Source organism: Salvelinus fontinalis, chromosome 22 (assembly GCF_029448725.1).
Source record: "Salvelinus fontinalis isolate EN_2023a chromosome 22, ASM2944872v1, whole genome shotgun sequence".
Taxonomy (NCBI): domain Eukaryota; kingdom Metazoa; phylum Chordata; class Actinopteri; order Salmoniformes; family Salmonidae; genus Salvelinus; species Salvelinus fontinalis.
The window spans coordinates 21,228,925-21,247,157 of record NC_074686.1 but is presented as its reverse complement, the minus strand read 5'-3'; the positions used below and the strand labels follow the sequence as shown (position 1 = coordinate 21,247,157).

At 45.0% G+C, this 18,233-nt stretch overlaps 3 protein-coding genes across 3 annotated transcripts; 1 reads left to right on the top strand and 2 right to left on the bottom strand.

The window, feature by feature from the left end:
* Positions 1 to 962: 962 nt before the first annotated feature.
* Positions 963 to 3,250, bottom strand: LOC129820381 (uncharacterized). The gene is made up of 4 exons (XM_055877450.1): positions 3,077 to 3,250; positions 2,923 to 2,981; positions 1,219 to 2,833; positions 963 to 1,033 (listed from the first exon to the last, which is right to left on the bottom strand). The coding sequence occupies exons 1-3, from the start codon at positions 3,097 to 3,099 to the stop codon at positions 1,392 to 1,394; spliced, it is 1,524 nt and encodes a 507-aa protein (XP_055733425.1). The 5' UTR covers positions 3,100 to 3,250; the 3' UTR covers positions 963 to 1,033; positions 1,219 to 1,391.
* A 9,072-nt stretch (positions 3,251 to 12,322) lies between these two features.
* LOC129820380 (uncharacterized) lies at positions 12,323 to 14,594 on the bottom strand. The gene is made up of 4 exons (XM_055877449.1): positions 14,437 to 14,594; positions 14,283 to 14,341; positions 12,579 to 14,193; positions 12,323 to 12,393 (listed from the first exon to the last, which is right to left on the bottom strand). Exons 1-3 carry the CDS (start codon positions 14,457 to 14,459, stop codon positions 12,752 to 12,754), a joined length of 1,524 nt encoding a protein of 507 aa, XP_055733424.1. The 5' UTR covers positions 14,460 to 14,594; the 3' UTR covers positions 12,323 to 12,393; positions 12,579 to 12,751.
* An 848-nt stretch (positions 14,595 to 15,442) lies between these two features.
* On the top strand, positions 15,443 to 17,713 carry LOC129820379 (uncharacterized). Its single transcript, XM_055877447.1, has 4 exons — positions 15,443 to 15,599; positions 15,695 to 15,753; positions 15,843 to 17,457; positions 17,643 to 17,713. The coding sequence occupies exons 1-3, from the start codon at positions 15,577 to 15,579 to the stop codon at positions 17,282 to 17,284; spliced, it is 1,524 nt and encodes a 507-aa protein (XP_055733422.1). The 5' UTR covers positions 15,443 to 15,576; the 3' UTR covers positions 17,285 to 17,457; positions 17,643 to 17,713.
* Positions 17,714 to 18,233: the final 520 nt, after the last annotated feature.

Genomic DNA, 18,233 nt, shown 5'->3' with positions numbered 1-18,233 from the left:
AGCCTTTTATCCGCAACAAGTCAAATTGATAGAGAAATGCAAACATGTCAATATACACATGAAAATCTGTTGACAATTGGATGGAAACCTACCTAACTTCAATGATGTAGAGGCCTATCATTGGGTCCCACCAGTGATTGAATGAGCTCTAATCATATTTTAGGGCCACACTGCTAGGTTTCCATCCAATTGGTGACAGATTCATGAATATTCTAGAATCCTCATGAAGGAAATATGCAAATTGTCCCACTAGTGGTGTATTTCCACCAAACGGACTTGTTGCAAATACTTATCAGTGTGTGATTTCTGCAAACGTTTTCATGTACAGAACCTCTCACCACAAATGGACCAAGAAGCGTGGTAAGGGGGACTCATGGACTTGGAAGGAAATCCTGGACGGTAAAGGACCCTGGAGGCAGGCTGTGTAATATCGTTGTCCCAAAGAAGAGCTGGAGGCAGCAAAGGCATCGTTACGAGGGAACACGGCTAGCAAGGAAGCCCCCAACATTTTGTTTTTTGGGGGGGGGGGGGGCCCACGAGGAGATTGGCCGAGTCAGGTTGGAGACCTGAGCCAACGTTCCACGTACCAGACTGCCCATACGTCTCCTCACTCCAGTGAGCACATGTGACAAGTTTGATTTGGTCATTTCCTGGACGATCAGACAATGGAATCAATGTTCTTACACTTTTTTTTGGGGGGGGGGGGGGTGTTAATGAAATACTTCACAATCAGGAGGGTTTTAGTGAGATAGAAAGCAAGTGCATTAGAGCCACCATTAATATTAAAGGCAACAGGCCCTAAACACTGCTTCGAGCTCATTGACTGCAGAGGTCCAGTGATGCAAATGATCCTGGCCAATGCCAGAGAACCAACATTTCTTCTACTGGAACAAGCAACCTGATTACCACAACACTGACATTCCTTTGAAGGCATTCAAAACATTTAAAAAGAAAGACTAAAATGTATTAGAATCAATTTTATTTAAAACAATTGAAGTAGAGAAGTCCTGACAACACTTCCAGGTCACAGCACCTAGAAGACAACATATTAGTAACAAGCATACATGAAAGAAAAGACAAGTGGCAAAGCTGCATTTACACAGGCAGCCAAATTCTGATCTTTTGCCTAAGAGCCAATCAGCAAAAAGATCAATAAACTGCCTGTGTAAACCTACACAGCCCAAGTGGCATAAAAATACAGAGAAGCCGAAATCTCACCTCAACTGGTGGCTACAGATCCCACTTCATGTTCTGGACTCCCCTAGTCCACTAAAGCTCTGGGCTCAGACGTAGGTAGTGCTGGGGCCTTTCTGCTTGGCAGATAGTGTGGTTTGTCTGTGGCTTTCCGACACTTGAAGAGCTGGGTTGAGTGGCTAGGGGAGGCCCTACTCCTACTGAGTAGGGTCTTTGAGCCGATGGATTGGAGATCCGCCGTACAATTCTGGGATGCTGTGGATGACGGTCTGGGCAAAGCGTTGAGGGGTGGTCGAGATGGCACTGCTGGTCCTGCTCTGGGTAGGGCCATAGCTGCTAGACAAGAGGTTCTGGGTGGGACCTCTGACAGCGCCAGTGTTGGACTTCACTTCATTGAACATATAGCGTTGACCGGGGGCAGGTTCAGAGCCACTTGACTTCTGGGCTGTGGCAGGAGCATTCTGGATGAATGTTGAACTGGCAGCCTGGGTAGAACTGAAGAGGCTGGAGACTGGCCCACTACTGGCAGCATAGCTGGGCTGGTAACTCCCCCAATGAGCAGACATTTGGCCATACTTCCTTTGGGTAGGTTTAGCAAGGAGATTCTGGCTGTATGTTGAACCCTTTCCACCCTGGTTAGAGGTAAACAGGCTTTGGCTTGGTGTTGCACCAAGGTCATAGCCAGGCTTGTAGGCTCCATAGGAGTTTCCACTAGCTGTAGAGCTAGGGCGAAAAAGACTGGAGCGAGAGGCCAGGCTAGATGTGGGCATGCCACGACTTGAGGTAGAGGCTCCATCTATTCTCTGGCCAGAGGTTTGGGCATATTGATTGGAAGTTGAAACACTACTGGCAGAGCTGCTCTGGTATTGCATAACATCTTGGGAGAAGCTAGGCTTGTAGCTTTTTGTTGCACTCCACCCTTGAGTAGAACCAAAACTCAGAGGACCTGGTCTAAATGAAGTTAGTGAAGAACCACTTGAGGGAACTTGACGGTCAGGAGTGGAAATCGACTGGGCAGAGATTTCTATTGGTCCCTTGGAAGCCAGGGTAGGGAAGCGGCTCCCTTGCTTCAGTTCCTGGACATAGCGGGTGAGGGAGGTGGTTTGGGTAGCAGCTTGACCATAGAGGCTGGGGGCTCCTCTACTCTGAGTCTGGACAAGGCCTTGGTTGGGTTGTCTGGAGGTGGAGAACTTCAATCCACTCTGGGTAGAGCCATAGTTAGGAGTAGATGGTTTCAGGTTAGAGGCAGTTCTACTGTGGACATTAAACATAGCATATGGACTCTGGACTAATCCAGAGCTGCTGGAGTGAGGCTGTACTGGACGAAGAGTGTAGGGCTGGATTCTCTTTGCCTCCCAACTTGTGTCAGTGACACTTTGACCATAGGTTCTGCTGGCCTTGGTTTGATGCTTGTTGTGGATGGCAGAGGTTCCACTGGCTATAGAACCAGAGAGGCTAATGTCAGTATTCTTGGCACGGGTCCTCTTACCCTTTGTCTGGGCAGAGGTAAAGCTGCTGGGGTTAGAGCCACGAGAGGCTGGTCTGAATTGATCCTGGGGATAGCTGCCACCTGTTTGCCTCTGCTCAACTTCCATTCTGGAAGAGCCAGAAAACCCATAGCCTCTTACTCTCTGGGCATCTAAACAGAACAAAGGGAAGTTATAGATTCAGTGACAAACGTGAAGGTTGGTCTGACAAAAGTGACAATGTTTGGTGTTCATGCCTTACCACGTGGAGCCCATGTAAAACTTGAGTGTTCTGCAAACAATGAGCAAAGGAACACAATCCTGTCAAGAAAAGAAGTGGCCATTACACATCAACATTGCAAATACAAGCAGCAACCTTGCAGTAGACCTGAAACACATTGTTCAAAGAATCTTACCCCAAATTAATTCCAAAAGCCATATCAAAGCCTTAAACCACCAGACCAGCCAACGCAACACTCCACAATTAGTAGCTCAATGCCTTGCTGCCTTGCTTGGTGTGTATTTATTGCCTGAACCTGCAGTTGCCATCCAAGCACTGGCTTATTGATTGATCATTCTCAGCTGTATGTCTTTGTGGAGTGGACAGATTTTAAAACAACCAAGGTGAGGAGAGAGGACGCGAAGAGTTAAGGAAAGATTTTTGAAATTCACACAAAGAGGGCTAACGTTATGACATCACAACGACATGCAGCTGAACATGATCAATCAATCAAACAGTGATGACGACTGGCTGTTCAGGCTAGAAATATACACTCAGCTGATATATCAACAACTCAAGGCAGTAAGGCTGCGTTTACACAGGCAGCACAATTCTGATCTTGTTTTCACTAATTAGTCTTTTGACAAATCAGATCTGCTCTGAAAAAGAGCTGATTTGAAAAGATCTGATGTGATTGGTCAAAAGACAAATTAGTAGAAAAAAGATCTGAATTGGTCTGCCTGTGTAAAAGCAGCCTAAGTCAGCGAGCTGCCAGCTATTGCGCTGTCTAGTCTGTGGGTTCTCTAGTACTTCATTTAAATATAGCTTTTGGAAAACATTTTGGTTACAATGTTTGGGGAAAAAGTGTTTCATACCTACTGAAAAGTTTGTGAAATATGTTGTGTATTTTCTCTCTTGGCTTTTACGTGATTTAACTTGTACAATTTATTCTCTTGACAGGATTTGTTTGTTTTGTTCATTGTTTGCAGCTTGTGTAAGCTATGTGTGTCAAATCAAATCAAAATTCAAATCAAATTGTATTGGTCACATACACATGGTTAGCAGATGTTAATGCGAGTGTAGCGAAATTCTTTGCTTCTAGTTCCGACTATGCAGTAAAATCTAACAAGTATTCTAACAAATTCAGCTACCTTATACAAAAACAACTACCTTATACACACAAACGTAAAGGGATGAATAAGAATATGTACATATAAAAATATGGATGAGCGATGGCAATGAGATGAGTAATGTAGGATATGTAAACATTATTAAAGTGGCATTATTTAAAGTGACTAGTGATACCTTTATTAAGTCAGTTTATTTAAGTGGCCAAAGATTTTTGTCTGTATGTTGGCAGCAGCCTCTCTATGTTAGTGATGGCTGTTTAACAGTCTGATGGCCTTGAGTTTGAAGCTGTTTTTCAGCCTCTCGGTCCCAGCTTTAATGCACCTGTACTGACCTCGCCTTCTGGATGATAGCGGGGTGAAAAGGCAGTGATGATCTTTTTGGCCATCGGGTGCCGTAGGTGTCCTGGAGGGCAGGTAGTTTGCCCCCGGTGATGCGTTGTGCAGACCGCACTACCCTCTGGAGAGCCTTGCGGTTGAGGGCGGTGCAATTGCCATACCAGGCGGTGATACAGCCTGACAGGATGCTCTCGATTGTGCATCTGTAAAAGTTTTTGAGTGTTTTAGATGAGAAACCACATTTTTTCAGCCTCCTGAGTTTGAAGAGGCGCTGTTGCACCTTCATCACCACGCTGTCTGTGTAGGTGGACCATTTCAGTTTGTCCGTGATGTGTACACCGAGGAACTTAAAACGTTCCACCTTCTCCACTACTGTCCCGTCGATGTGGATGGGGGGGTGCTCCCTCTGCTGTTTTCTCAAGTCTTCTTTGTTTTGACGTTGAGTGAGCAGTTATTTTCCTGACACCACACTCCGAGGGCCCTCACCTCCTCGTCGTTGTTGGTAACCAGGCCCACCACGGATCTCTAAGGACAGGGCGTGACACCAGTCACTCTATGGGTAGCTTTACTCTGGCCTGAACCAGCAGTACTAGAGGCTGGTCTGAGTTGATCCTGTGGTTAGCTGCCACTTGGTGGTCCCTGCTTAACTTATAAGACTGACGTATAAATGAATATTGCATGGCCCAGACTGACTTATAAATGAATATTGCATGGCCCAGACTGACTTATACATGAATATGGTGTGGCCAAGACTGACTTATAAATGAATATGGTGTGGCCCACAGTGATGTTCTGTGCATTCAAATGACTATTTGTTAAACTCTCCTTTGTTCTACACTCTCCTTTGTTCTATTTTATAATAATAATAATGTAAGGCCCATGTACAATGGTTCACAGCGCCTTTATGCAACCACTTCTGTTCTTCAGCAATGTTGCACATGTTTACATTCCAAATAAGTCATTCATTCAAATTTGTACAATTGAATGTACATTTTATAAAAACAACGTTTCCTAAGTCGTAGACGACTATGTTTGTTACTACGCTGTACCACAGCGCCGATAAAGGACGATATCCATCTGGACCTTTGCCACCGAGGAAATTTGTGTCACCGGACCTTCTCAAATGGTTTAATACCGAGGTAAAGTTGGTTTTATATTCACACATTCGGACATGCAATAGACATTCAACAGACATTCGCCAAAAGCAATTTAAAAATGTAAAAATCAATAACTAATTCACGTTTGTCACAGAATCATCAAGCTATATATGATTTATTCTATAAACGTCTAGCATACTTTTACAACCTTAGTTTCGAGGAAAATTTCCAGTTTTGATTTAATAGAACTACATGCAATCTATAAAATGCCATTTAAAGCGGCAAAAATCAATAACTAATTCACTGTTTGTCACAGAAACATCAAACTATGTATGATTTATTCTATAAATGTCAAGAATTCTTTTATAACTTGTTTTGAGTAAAAATTCCTGTTTTGATTTGATAGAGGTCATGTAGTCCGTCTAGAGGGCGTGTGGTCAAAGTTCTAATGAGTCTGTTATACCCTATTAGAAGGGGCCTGGCAGGAAATTCTGCATCTTCACCAAGACAACCAAGAGGATCAACATGGACATTCCACAGTGGAGATAAGGAAAACAGAGTGAACCATAACATACACTACCATTCAAAAGTTTGCAGTCACTTAGAATTGTCCTTGTTTAAAATTTTTGTCCATTAAAATAACATCAAATTGATCAGAAATACAGGGTAGACATTGTTAATGTTGTAAATGACTATTGTAGTTGGAAACGGGAATATATGCAAATGAACATTAATACCATTTAAATGTAGATGTTTTTTGCATTGGATATATTTACCATATCATATGGAGACAGAAACATAAACCTTATCATAAGTAGATATAATTGCAAATTATGAAATCGTTCCAATAGAAAAACAACAACAATTTAGTTACGAATTGAACTTTAATTAAATGAGTTGACTCTTCACATGGGATGATTTCACTGAACAACAAAAGGGAATATTTAATGATCCATCGCATCTCCCAAAAACGTTATCAACATACATCTCTAAAATGATAGTCTAGAAACTAAAGCTTTGGTTGTCTTCCTCGCGGGCGTCCACGTGTTCTCCCTGGACCTCCTCAATGTCCACTTCTTAAACATCAGACTCTGAGGCCTCATCTTCACTGTCACTTTCCAACCTTGTTGAGGATGGCTCGTTGTCAGGCTCAAATAGCCTCAAATTTGCCTGGATGGCAACCAATTTTTTCAACCCTTGTATTGGTCAGCCTGTTGCGTGCTTTGGTGTGTGTGTTCTCAAACAAGGACCAGTTGCGCTCTGAGGCGGCTGATGTTGGTGGGATTTGGAGGATGATGGGAGGCAACAGAGGAAAGAGCCTCAGTTCCACAAAGCATCTTCCATCAGGTGGCTGATGAGATATGTTGGCACGACTACCATATTGCATCTCCATCCCAAAGCCCTTGCTTGGAAGTGTACTTCCCTAGACTGCCAAGAACCTTGCCCTCATCCAAGCCAAGGTGGCGAGACACGGTAGTGATGACACCATAGGCCTTGTTGATCTCCAGACAGGATGCTCTTGCCAGCATACTTTGGGTCCAATATGTACGCTGTGGCATGTATGGGCTTCAGGCAGAAGTCTTCACACTTTTTGATGCATTTCAGAACTGCAGTTTCCTCTGCTTGGAGCAACAGTGAAGTGGGCAGGGCAGTACGGATTTCTTCTCTTACATCTGCCAGCAGAGTCTGAACATCAGACAGGATGGCATTGTCTCCCTCAATCCGGGCAATGGCTACTGCTTTAGGTTTCAGCAGTTTCAGGCTGCTTACCACTCTCTCCCAAAATACATCATCCAGGAGGATCCTCCCGATGGGGCTTGTCCATATTGGCAGACTGTGATATGGCCATTTCTTGGCGACTCTTTCCCCTCCAGGAGACTGTCAAACATGATGACACCACCCCAACGGGTGTTGCTGGGCAGCTTCAATGTGGTGCTCTTATTCTTCTCTCTTTGCTTGGTGAGGTAGATTGCTGCTATAACTTGATGACCCTTTACATACCTAACCATTTCCCTGGCTCTCTTGTAGAGTGTATGCATTGTTTCCAGTGCCATGATGTCCTTGAGGAGCAGATTCAATGTATGAGCAGCACAGCCAATGGGTGTGATGTGAGGGTAGGACTCCTCCACTTTAGACCAAGCATCCTTCATGTTCACAGCATTGTCTGTCTCCAGTGAAATGCCTTCTGTGGTCCAAGGTCATTGATGACTGCTTTCAGCTCATCTGCGATGTAGAGACCGGTGTGTCTGTTGTCCCTGGTGTCTGTGCTCTTGTAGAATACTGGTTGAGGGGTGGAGATGATGTAGTTAATTATTCCTTGTCCACGAACATTCGACCACCCATCAGAGATGATTGCAATACAGTCTGCTTTCTCTATGATTTGCTTGACCTTCAGACCTTCACTTGAACTCTGTTGAACTCTACATCCAGCAAATGAGTAGATAAAGCATGTCTGGTTGGAGGGGTGTATGCTGGGCGAAGAACATTCAGAAATCTCTTCCAATACACATTGCCTGAGAGCATCAGAGGTGAACCAGTTGCATCCACAGCTCGAGCAAGACATTCATCAGCATTTCTCTGGCTACGTTCCTCCATTGACTACGTTCCTCCATCCATTTAATACTGCAGATAGAATGCTCTGTGTGCCAGAGATGGTACCATTCAGCTTGTCTGGGGATGAAGGACTTCAACAAAGCCAAAATAGAAAATGATTGGAAGGGGCCTCTTTGCTGTTAAATTAGAGACGTGTAAATAAATGACTGTTGTGCCTTGTAACTACTTTAAAATGTGGAACTGTTGCACTAAAAATGTGAACATTGATTTGACATAAAGTTGTACAGTGTTTACAATCTTACATTGTACAACTTTTTGTAAACATTGTCTAACTTCATATAGAACAAATTACACTTGAAATTAACATTTCTTTAAAGTTATTGCAAATAAATGCATATTTTCACTTTTTCTGAGACAATCACTCAATTACTGCACTCTTTAAATGCACTATTTGAGATTTTATGTATTTCTATCAAATCAAAACTGGAATTTCTACTCAACGCAAAGGTTGTAAAAGTATAGACATTTATAGAATAAATCATACCTAATTTGATGATTGTCATAATCAGTGAATTAATTACTGATTTTTTACAGCTTTAAACGGCATTTCATAGATTATGTATTTGTCACGCCCTGACCATAGAGCCTTTTTATTCTCCATTTTGGTTAGGTCGGGGTGTGACTAGGGTGGGTAATCTAGGTTGTTTTATTTCTATGTTGGCCTGGTATGGTTCCCAATCAGAGGCAGCTGTTTAGCATTGTCTCTGATTGGGGATCATATTTAGGCAGCCATTTCCCCACTGTTTTGTGGGATCTTGTTTATGTGTAGTTGACTGTGAGCACGCCATTGCTTCACGGATCGTTCGCCGTTTAAAAAAATGTTTTTGTGCGTTTCACAAATAAAAAGATGTGGAACCCATATCACGCTGCGCCTTGGTTCGAATGTTATTTCGACGATCGTGACAGTATTTCTATTAAATCAAAACTGGATTTTTTTCCCCCCTCGAAAACAAAGGATGTAAAAGTATGCTAGACATTTATAGAATACATCATATATAGCTTGATGATTCTGTGACAAACGTTTAAATATCTTTTGGCCAATGTGTGCTGAATATCGGTTGAATGTCTGATAAATGTCTGTGTATAAAACCAACTTTACGTCGGTAATAGTAGTGGAGTGCCCCTGGACTACAGTTTACTGAAGGGAGCATAATCATTAGTCCAAACAGTTGCAAAACGGAACGTTTTCCCAATAAAAACGTCAGTTTCTATTGGACCAATTCTGGTAGGTCCCTCAGTTTCGTTTCACTTGCTTCATTTTAAGAAACATTTTTCAACAGAATCTGCATAAGGAATTTGCCCCTGATCTACGCTAACCAGCAAAAATTGTAGTGCACCATTTGACCAGTAGACGGCAGCCAATTCACATCTATAAAGGGTGACATAGCGATGCCCTACATTCACACAGTAGTCTCAATACCTGGCCACTGGTCTCTAGGGTTTAAGGATGGCACAGTACATGGCCAAATAATTAATTATAGGACAAACTTACTGTTGGGTGAATGGTTTGTTAGAAAGCCAAAATAGAAAATGATTAAAAGGGGCCTCTTTGCTGTTTGGCTTTGTCTGAATTCAGAATTGCCCACAAAAACAGATGCGGTATGGTTTGGTTTCCCATGCACTTCCTACAACAGTTTATCTGCGAGACAAGGTAGACCAACCATACATTCAACCCATAGGAGAGAGAGGACATCATACGCACTCCAATGTATGCCCTACTTTCACTAATCTTAATGGCTGGCCCTGGTCAAGGGTTCAAGGGTGACATAGTTTATGGCCAAATAATGCATTACAGAACAAACTTACTGTTGGGTGAATGGTTAATTATAAAGATTTGTCTGAATGCAGTCATTTAAGTGACACATTTCCCAAATGTACTAGTTAGGATTAAAGTGAAAGACAGAAAATTCCTAAAATAGACAAATTCATTAAACATTTAAATTGGTTCAACTACAGCGGTTGAGTGTCACCAAGAAGACAAATGTAGATTAGTAACAAGTCACACAAAGCATCTGAAGTGCTTACTGAAAATAAGATTTATAAAGCTGTTCTAACACCCGAAGATGCTTTGTGATATCTTACCTCAACCCCTGGGCTCCCATACTAAAGCTCAGACGTAGGTAGTGCTGTGGCTTTCTGCTTGGCGGGTGCAGTGTGGTTTGGCTGTGGCTTGCTGACACTTGAAGAGCTGGGTTGGGAGTGGCTAGGGGAGGAGGCACTACTTAGTCTTGGAGGCGACGGACACAAGCTCCACCGTAGTATTCTGAGATGTTGTGGATGGTGGCCAGGGCGAAGCGTTGAGGGGTGGTGGAGGTGCCATTGCTAGTCCCACACTGGGTAAGGCCATAGCTTCTAGAGGAGAGGCTTTGGGTAGGGCTGCTGGCAGACCTAGGGTTGGACTTCACTGCATTGGGAGTATAGCTGGGCTGATATCAGCACAGGCCAAGCTTGGGGGCAGGTTTAGAGCCACTTGACTTCTGGACAGTGGCAGGGGCTTTCTGTATGTAGGTTGAAAAACTGGCAGCCTGGGCAAAACTGAAGAGGCTGGAGACTGGCAGTGTAGCTGGGCTGGTAGCTCCCCCTCTGAGCAGACATTTGTTTGTGCAGGTGTAGCACTGCTTGGCTTCTGGCAAGGACATTCTGTCTGTAGGTTGAACCACTTCTACTGCCTTTTGTTGCACTCCCCACCTTCAGTGGAACCAAAACCCAAAGGACTTGGTCTAAATTAAATTTAGACCACTAGACCGTTAGGGGTGTAAGCCAATTCCCTTCCAGACAGAAACTTCCATTGGTCCACTTGAAACCAGGATAGATGGCCATAGCGGGTGAGGTTCTGGCCGTAGTGGGCGAGGGAGGGGGTGTGGGTAGCAGCTGCGGCTGGTGGCTCCTCTATTCTGAGTCTGGACAAGGCCTTAGTTGGGCTGGCTGGAGGTAGAAAATCTTGTTCCACTCGGAGTAGAGCCATAGCTGTTAGGAATAGATACACCAGTAGAGGGTTTCATATTACTATAGACAGAGGCAGCTCTACAGAAGAAAATATCTTGAAACCTAACAGAGCCTAGTGGTTTTATATGGGGGTGTCGCCTCTGGACTTGTAGCTTCCACTTTGTGCTACAGTTCAGGGATTCTGAACTGATCCAGAGCAGCTAGATTGAGGCTGTACTGGACAAAAGGTGTTGGGCTGGATTCTCTTTGTCTCCCAACTTGAAACTGGCTTCACTGCAGTGGGGTTGGTGACACTTTGACCAGAGGTTTTGCTGACCATGGTGTGATGCTTGTGCTGTCAGAGAGGTTCCACTGGCTATAGAGCCAGAGAGGCTACGATAGCTATTCTTGGAGCGAGTCCTCATACCCCTTGTCTGGGCTGAAGTGAAGCAGCTGATGAGGGAAGATCCAGAGCCCCTTGGGGCTGGCTGGACAGAGTTTGGTGTAGAGCCTCAGAGACAGTCTCTGGTTGTTGGCTCCAGTTGTCACGGCCGTCAGCAGAAGTAGACCAAAGCGCAGCGTTGTAAGCGTACATATTCCTTTATGACACCGACAAAAACAACCGTGAAGCTAAAGGGCCATTTATTGTTTTTGTTGGCATCATATAAAGGATTATGTACGCTCAGCTTTGGTCTACTTCTGTTGACGGCCGTGACAGAACCTCTGACCACAAATGGACCAAGCAGCGTGGTAAGGGGGACTCATGGACTTGGGAGGAAATCCTGGATGGTAAAGGACCCTGGAGGCAGGCTGTGTAATATCATTGTCCCAAAGAGGAGCTGGAGGCAGCAAAGGCATCGTTACGAGGGAACACGGCTAGCAAGGAAGCCCCCAACATTTTTTCGGGGTGGCCCACGAGGAGAATGGCCGAGTCAGGTTGGAGACCTGAGCCAACGTTCCACGTACCAGACTGCCCATACGTCTCCTCACTCGTGAGCACATGTGACAAGTTTGATTTGGCCATTTCCTGGACGATCAGACAATGGAATAAATGTTCTTACACTTTTTTGGGGGGGGGGTGTTAATGAAATACTTCACAATCAGGAGGGTTTTAGTGAGATAGAAAGCAAGTGCATTAGAGCCACCATTAATATTAAAGGCATCAGGCCCTAAACACTGCTTCGAGCTCATTGACTGCAGAGGTCCAGTGATGCAAATGATCCTGGCCAACGCCAGAGAACCAACATTTCTTCTACTGGAACAAGCAACCTGATTACCACAACACTGACATTCCTTTGAAGGCATTCAAACATTTAAATTTAAAAAGAAAAAAGACTAAAATGTATTAGAATCAATTTTATTTAAAACAATTGAAGTAGAGAAGTCCTGACAACACTTCCAGGTCACAGCACCTAGAAGACAACATATTAGTAACAAGCATACATGAAAGAAAAGACAAGTGGCAAAGCTGCATTTACACAGGCAGCCAAATTCTGATCTTTTGCCTAAGAGCCAATCAGCAAAAAGATCAATAAACTGCCTGTGTAAACCTACACAGCCCAAGTGGCATAAAAATACAGAGAAGCCGAAATCTCACCTCAACTGGTGGCTACAGATCCCACTTCATGTTCTGGACTCCCCTAGTCCACTAAAGCTCTGGGCTCAGACGTAGGTAGTGCTGGGGCCTTTCTGCTTGGCAGATAGTGTGGTTTGTCTGTGGCTTTCCGACACTTGAAGAGCTGGGTTGAGTGGCTAGGAGAGGCCCTACTCCTACTGAGTAGGGTCTTTGAGCCGATGGATTGGAGATCCGCCGTACAATTCTGGGATGCTGTGGATGACGGTCTGGGCAAAGCGTTGAGGGGTGGTCGAGATGGCACTGCTGGTCCTGCTCTGGGTAGGGCCATAGCTGCTAGACAAGAGGTTCTGGGTGGGACCTCTGACAGCGCCAGTGTTGGACTTCACTTCATTGAACATATAGCGTTGACCGGGGGCAGGTTCAGAGCCACTTGACTTCTGGGCTGTGGCAGGAGCATTCTGGATGAATGTTGAACTGGCAGCCTGGGTAGAACTGAAGAGGCTGGAGACTGGCCCACTACTGGCAGCATAGCTGGGCTGGTAACTCCCCCAATGAGCAGACATTTGGCCATACTTCCTTTGGGTAGGTTTAGCAAGGAGATTCTGGCTGTATGTTGAACCCTTTCCACCCTGGTTAGAGGTAAACAGGCTTTGGCTTGGTGTTGCACCAAGGTCATAGCCAGGCTTGTAGGCTCCATAGGAGTTTCCACTAGCTGTAGAGCTAGGGCGAAAAAGACTGGAGCGAGAGGCCAGGCTAGATGTGGGCATGCCACGACTTGAGGTAGAGGCTCCATCTATTCTCTGGCCAGAGGTTTGGGCATATTGATTGGAAGTTGAAACACTACTGGCAGAGCTGCTCTGGTATTGCATAACATCTTGGGAGAAGCTAGGCTTGTAGCTTTTTGTTGCACTCCACCCTTGAGTAGAACCAAAACTCAGAGGACCTGATCTAAATGAAGTTAGTGAAGAACCACTTGAGGGAACTTGACGGTCAGGAGTGGAAATTGACTGGGCAGAGATTTCTATTGGTCCCTTGGAAGCCAGGGTAGGGAAGCGGCTCCCTTGCTTCAGTTCCTGGACATAGCGGGTGAGGGAGGTGGTTTGGGTAGCAGCTTGACCATAGAGGCTGGGGGCTCCTCTACTCTGAGTCTGGACAAGGCCTTGGTTGGGTTGTCTGGAGGTGGAGAACTTCAATCCACTCTGGGTAGAGCCATAGTTAGGAGAAGATGGTTTCAGGTTAGAGGCAGTTCTACTCTGGACATTAAACATAGCATATGGACTATGGACTAATCCAGAGCTGCTGGAGTGAGGCTGTACTGGACGAAGAGTGTAGGGCTGGATTCTCTTTGCCTCCCAACTTGTGTCAGTGACACTTTGACCATAGGTTCTGCTGGCCTTGGTTTGATGCTTGTTGTGGATGGCAGAGGTTCCACTGGCTATAGAACCAGAGAGGCTAATGTCAGTATTCTTGGCACGGGTCCTCTTACCCTTTGTCTGGGCAGAGGTAAAGCTGCTGGGGTTAGAGCCACGAGAGGCTGGTCTGAATTGATCCTGGGGATAGCTGCCACCTGTTTGCCTCTGCTCAACTTCCATTCTGGAAGAGCCAGAAAACCCATAGCCTCTTACTCTCTGGGCATCTAAACAGAACAAAGGGAAGTTATAGATTCAGTGACAAACGTGAAGGTTGGTCTGACAAAAGTGACAATGTTTGGTGTTCATGCCTTACCACGTGGAGCCCATGTAAAACTTGAGTGTTCTGCAAACAATGAGCAAAGGAACACAATCCTGTCAAGAAAAGAAGTGGCCATTACACATCAACATTGCAAATACAAGCAGCAACCTTGCAGTAGACCTGAAACACATTGTTCAAAGAATCTTACCCCAAATTAATTCCAAAAGCCATATCAAAGCCTTAAACCACCAGACCAGCCAACGCAACACTCCACAATTAGTAGCTCAATGCCTTGCTTGGTGTGTATTTATTGCCTGAACCTGCAGTTGCCGTCCAAGCACTGGCTTATTGATTGATCATTCTCAGCTGTATGTCTTTGTGGAGTGGACAGATTTTAAAACAACCAAGGTGAGGAGAGAGGACGCGAAGAGTTAAGGAAAGATTTTTGAAATTCACACAAAGAGGGCTAACGTTATGACATCACAACGACATGCAGCTGAACATGATCAATCAATCAAACAGTGATGACGACTGGCTGTTCAGGCTAGAAATATACACCCAGCTGATATATCAACAACTCAAGGCAGTAAGGTTGCGTTTACACAGGCAGCACAATTCTGATCTTGTTTTCACTAGGGTTCTCTAGTACTTCATTTAAATATAGCTTTTGGAAAACATTTTGGTTACAATGTTTGGGGAAAAAGTTTCATACCTACTGAAAAGTTTTGTAACCAAAATGTTTTCCAAAAGCTATATTTAAATGAAGTACTAGAGAACCCACAGACTAGACAGCGCAATAGCTGGCAGCTCGCTAACTTAGGCTGCTTTTACACAGGCAGACCAATTCAGATCTTTTTTCTACTAATTTGTCTTTTGACCAATCACATCAGATCTTTTCAAATCAGCTCTTTTTCAGAGCAGATCTGATTTGTCAAAAGACTAATTAGTGAAAACAAGATCAGAATTGTGCTGCCTGTGTAAACGCAGCCTTACTGCCTTGAGTTGTTGATATATCAGCTGAGTGTATATTTCTAGCCTGAACAGCCAGTCGTCATCACTGTTTGATTGATTGATCATGTTCAACTGAATGTCGTTGTGATGTCATAACGTTAGCCCTCTTTGTGTGAATTTCAAAAATCTTTCCTTAACTCTTCGCGTCCTCTCTCCTCACCTTGGTTGTTTTAAAATCTGTCCACTCCACAAAGACATACAGCTGAGAATGATCAATCAATAAGCCAGTGCTTGGACGGCAACTGCAGGTTCAGGCAATAAATACACACCAAGCAAGGCATTGAGCTACTAATTGTGGAGTGTTGCGTTGGCTGGTCTGGTGGTTTAAGGCTTTGATATGGCTTTTGGAATTAATTTGGGGTAAGATTCTTTGAACAATGTGTTTCAGGTCTACTGCAAGGTTGCTGCTTGTATTTGCAATGTTGATGTGTAATGGCCACTTCTTTTCTTGACAGGATTGTGTTCCTTTGCTCATTGTTTGCAGAACACTCAAGTTTTACATGGGCTCCACGTGGTAAGGCATGAACACCAAACATTGTCACTTTTGTCAGACCAACCTTCACGTTTGTCACTGAATCTATAACTTCCCTTTGTTCTGTTTAGATGCCCAGAGAGTAAGAGGCTATGGGTTTTCTGGCTCTTCCAGAATGGAAGTTGAGCAGAGGCAAACAGGTGGCAGCTATCCCCAGGATCAATTCAGACCAGCCTCTCGTGGCTCTAACCCCAGCAGCTTTACCTCTGCCCAGACAAAGGGTAAGAGGACCCGTGCCAAGAATACTGACATTAGCCTCTCTGGTTCTATAGCCAGTGGAACCTCTGCCATCCACAACAAGCATCAAACCAAGGCCAGCAGAACCTATGGTCAAAGTGTCACTGACACAAGTTGGGAGGCAAAGAGAATCCAGCCCTACACTCTTCGTCCAGTACAGCCTCACTCCAGCAGCTCTGGATTAGTCCATAGTCCATATGCTATGTTTAATGTCCAGAGTAGAACTGCCTCTAACCTGAAACCATCTTCTCCTAACTATGGCTCTACCCAGAGTGGATTGAAGTTCTCCACCTCCAGACAACCCAACCAAGGCCTTGTCCAGACTCAGAGTAGAGGAGCCCCCAGCCTCTATGGTCAAGCTGCTACCCAAACCACCTCCCTCACCCGCTATGTCCAGGAACTGAAGCAAGGGAGCCGCTTCCCTACCCTGGCTTCCAAGGGACCAATAGAAATCTCTGCCCAGTCAATTTCCACTCCTGACCGTCAAGTTCCCTCAAGTGGTTCTTCACTAACTTCATTTAGATCAGGTCCTCTGAGTTTTGGTTCTACTCAAGGGTGGAGTGCAACAAAAAGCTACAAGCCTAGCTTCTCCCAAGATGTTATGCAATACCAGAGCAGCTCTGCCAGTAGTGTTTCAACTTCCAATCAATATGCCCAAACCTCTGGCCAGAGAATAGATGGAGCCTCTACCTCAAGTCGTGGCATGCCCACATCTAGCCTGGCCTCTCGCTCCAGTCTTTTTCGCCCTAGCTCTACAGCTAGTGGAAACTCCTATGGAGCCTACAAGCCTGGCTATGACCTTGGTGCAACACCAAGCCAAAGCCTGTTTACCTCTAACCAGGGTGGAAAGGGTTCAACATACAGCCAGAATCTCCTTGCTAAACCTACCCAAAGGAAGTATGGCCAAATGTCTGCTCATTGGGGGAGTTACCAGCCCAGCTATGCTGCCAGTAGTGGGCCAGTCTCCAGCCTCTTCAGTTCTACCCAGGCTGCCAGTTCAACATTCATCCAGAATGCTCCTGCCACAGCCCAGAAGTCAAGTGGCTCTGAACCTGCCCCCGGTCAACGCTATATGTTCAATGAAGTGAAGTCCAACACTGGCGCTGTCAGAGGTCCCACCCAGAACCTCTTGTCTAGCAGCTATGGCCCTACCCAGAGCAGGACCAGCAGTGCCATCTCGACCACCCCTCAACGCTTTGCCCAGACCGTCATCCACAGCATCCCAGAATTGTACGGCGGATCTCCAATCCATCGGCTCAAAGACCCTACTCAGTAGGAGTAGGGCCTCTCCTAGCCACTCAACCCAGCTCTTCAAGTGTCGGAAAGCCACAGACAAACCACACTATCTGCCAAGCAGAAAGGCCCCAGCACTACCTACGTCTGAGCCCAGAGCTTTAGTGGACTAGGGGAGTCCAGAACATGAAGTGGGATCTGTAGCCACCAGTTGAGGTGAGATTTCGGCTTCTCTGTATTTTTATGCCACTTGGGCTGTGTAGGTTTACACAGGCAGTTTATTGATCTTTTTGCTGATTGGCTCTTAGGCAAAAGATCAGAATTTGGCTGCCTGTGTAAATGCAGCTTTGCCACTTGTCTTTTCTTTCATGTATGCTTGTTACTAATATGTTGTCTTCTAGGTGCTGTGACCTGGAAGTGTTGTCAGGACTTCTCTACTTCAATTGTTTTAAATAAAATTGATTCTAATACATTTTAGTCTTTTTTCTTTTTAAATTTAAATGTTTGAATGCCTTCAAAGGAATGTCAGTGTTGTGGTAATCAGGTTGCTTGTTCCAGTAGAAGAAATGTTGGTTCTCTGGCGTTGGCCAGGATCATTTGCATCACTGGACCTCTGCAGTCAATGAGCTCGAAGCAGTGTTTAGGGCCTGATGCCTTTAATATTAATGGTGGCTCTAATGCACTTGCTTTCTATCTCACTAAAACCCTCCTGATTGTGAAGTATTTCATTAACACCCCCCCCCCAAAAAAGTGTAAGAACATTTATTCCATTGTCTGATCGTCCAGGAAATGGCCAAATCAAACTTGTCACATGTGCTCACGAGTGAGGAGACGTATGGGCAGTCTGGTACGTGGAACGTTGGCTCAGGTCTCCAACCTGACTCGGCCATTCTCCTCGTGGGCCACCCCGAAAAAATGTTGGGGGCTTCCTTGCTAGCCGTGTTCCCTCGTAACGATGCCTTTGCTGCCTCCAGCTCCTCTTTGGGACAATG

Excerpts from the sequence above, each read along its gene's own strand:
- LOC129820381 (XM_055877450.1), bottom strand. The coding sequence starts at position 3,099 with ATGGCTTTTGGAATTAATTTGGG. Across the intron at positions 2,982-3,076 it reads GCTTTTGGAATTAATTTGGG|GATTGTGTTCCTTTGCTCAT; the intron begins GTAAGATTCTTT and ends TTTTCTTGACAG. Across the intron at positions 2,834-2,922 it reads TTTTACATGGGCTCCACGTG|ATGCCCAGAGAGTAAGAGGC; the intron begins GTAAGGCATGAA and ends TGTTCTGTTTAG.
- LOC129820380 (XM_055877449.1), bottom strand. The coding sequence starts at position 14,459 with ATGGCTTTTGGAATTAATTTGGG. Across the intron at positions 14,342-14,436 it reads GCTTTTGGAATTAATTTGGG|GATTGTGTTCCTTTGCTCAT; the intron begins GTAAGATTCTTT and ends TTTTCTTGACAG. Across the intron at positions 14,194-14,282 it reads TTTTACATGGGCTCCACGTG|ATGCCCAGAGAGTAAGAGGC; the intron begins GTAAGGCATGAA and ends TGTTCTGTTTAG.
- LOC129820379 (XM_055877447.1), top strand. The coding sequence starts at position 15,577 with ATGGCTTTTGGAATTAATTTGGG. Across the intron at positions 15,600-15,694 it reads GCTTTTGGAATTAATTTGGG|GATTGTGTTCCTTTGCTCAT; the intron begins GTAAGATTCTTT and ends TTTTCTTGACAG. Across the intron at positions 15,754-15,842 it reads TTTTACATGGGCTCCACGTG|ATGCCCAGAGAGTAAGAGGC; the intron begins GTAAGGCATGAA and ends TGTTCTGTTTAG.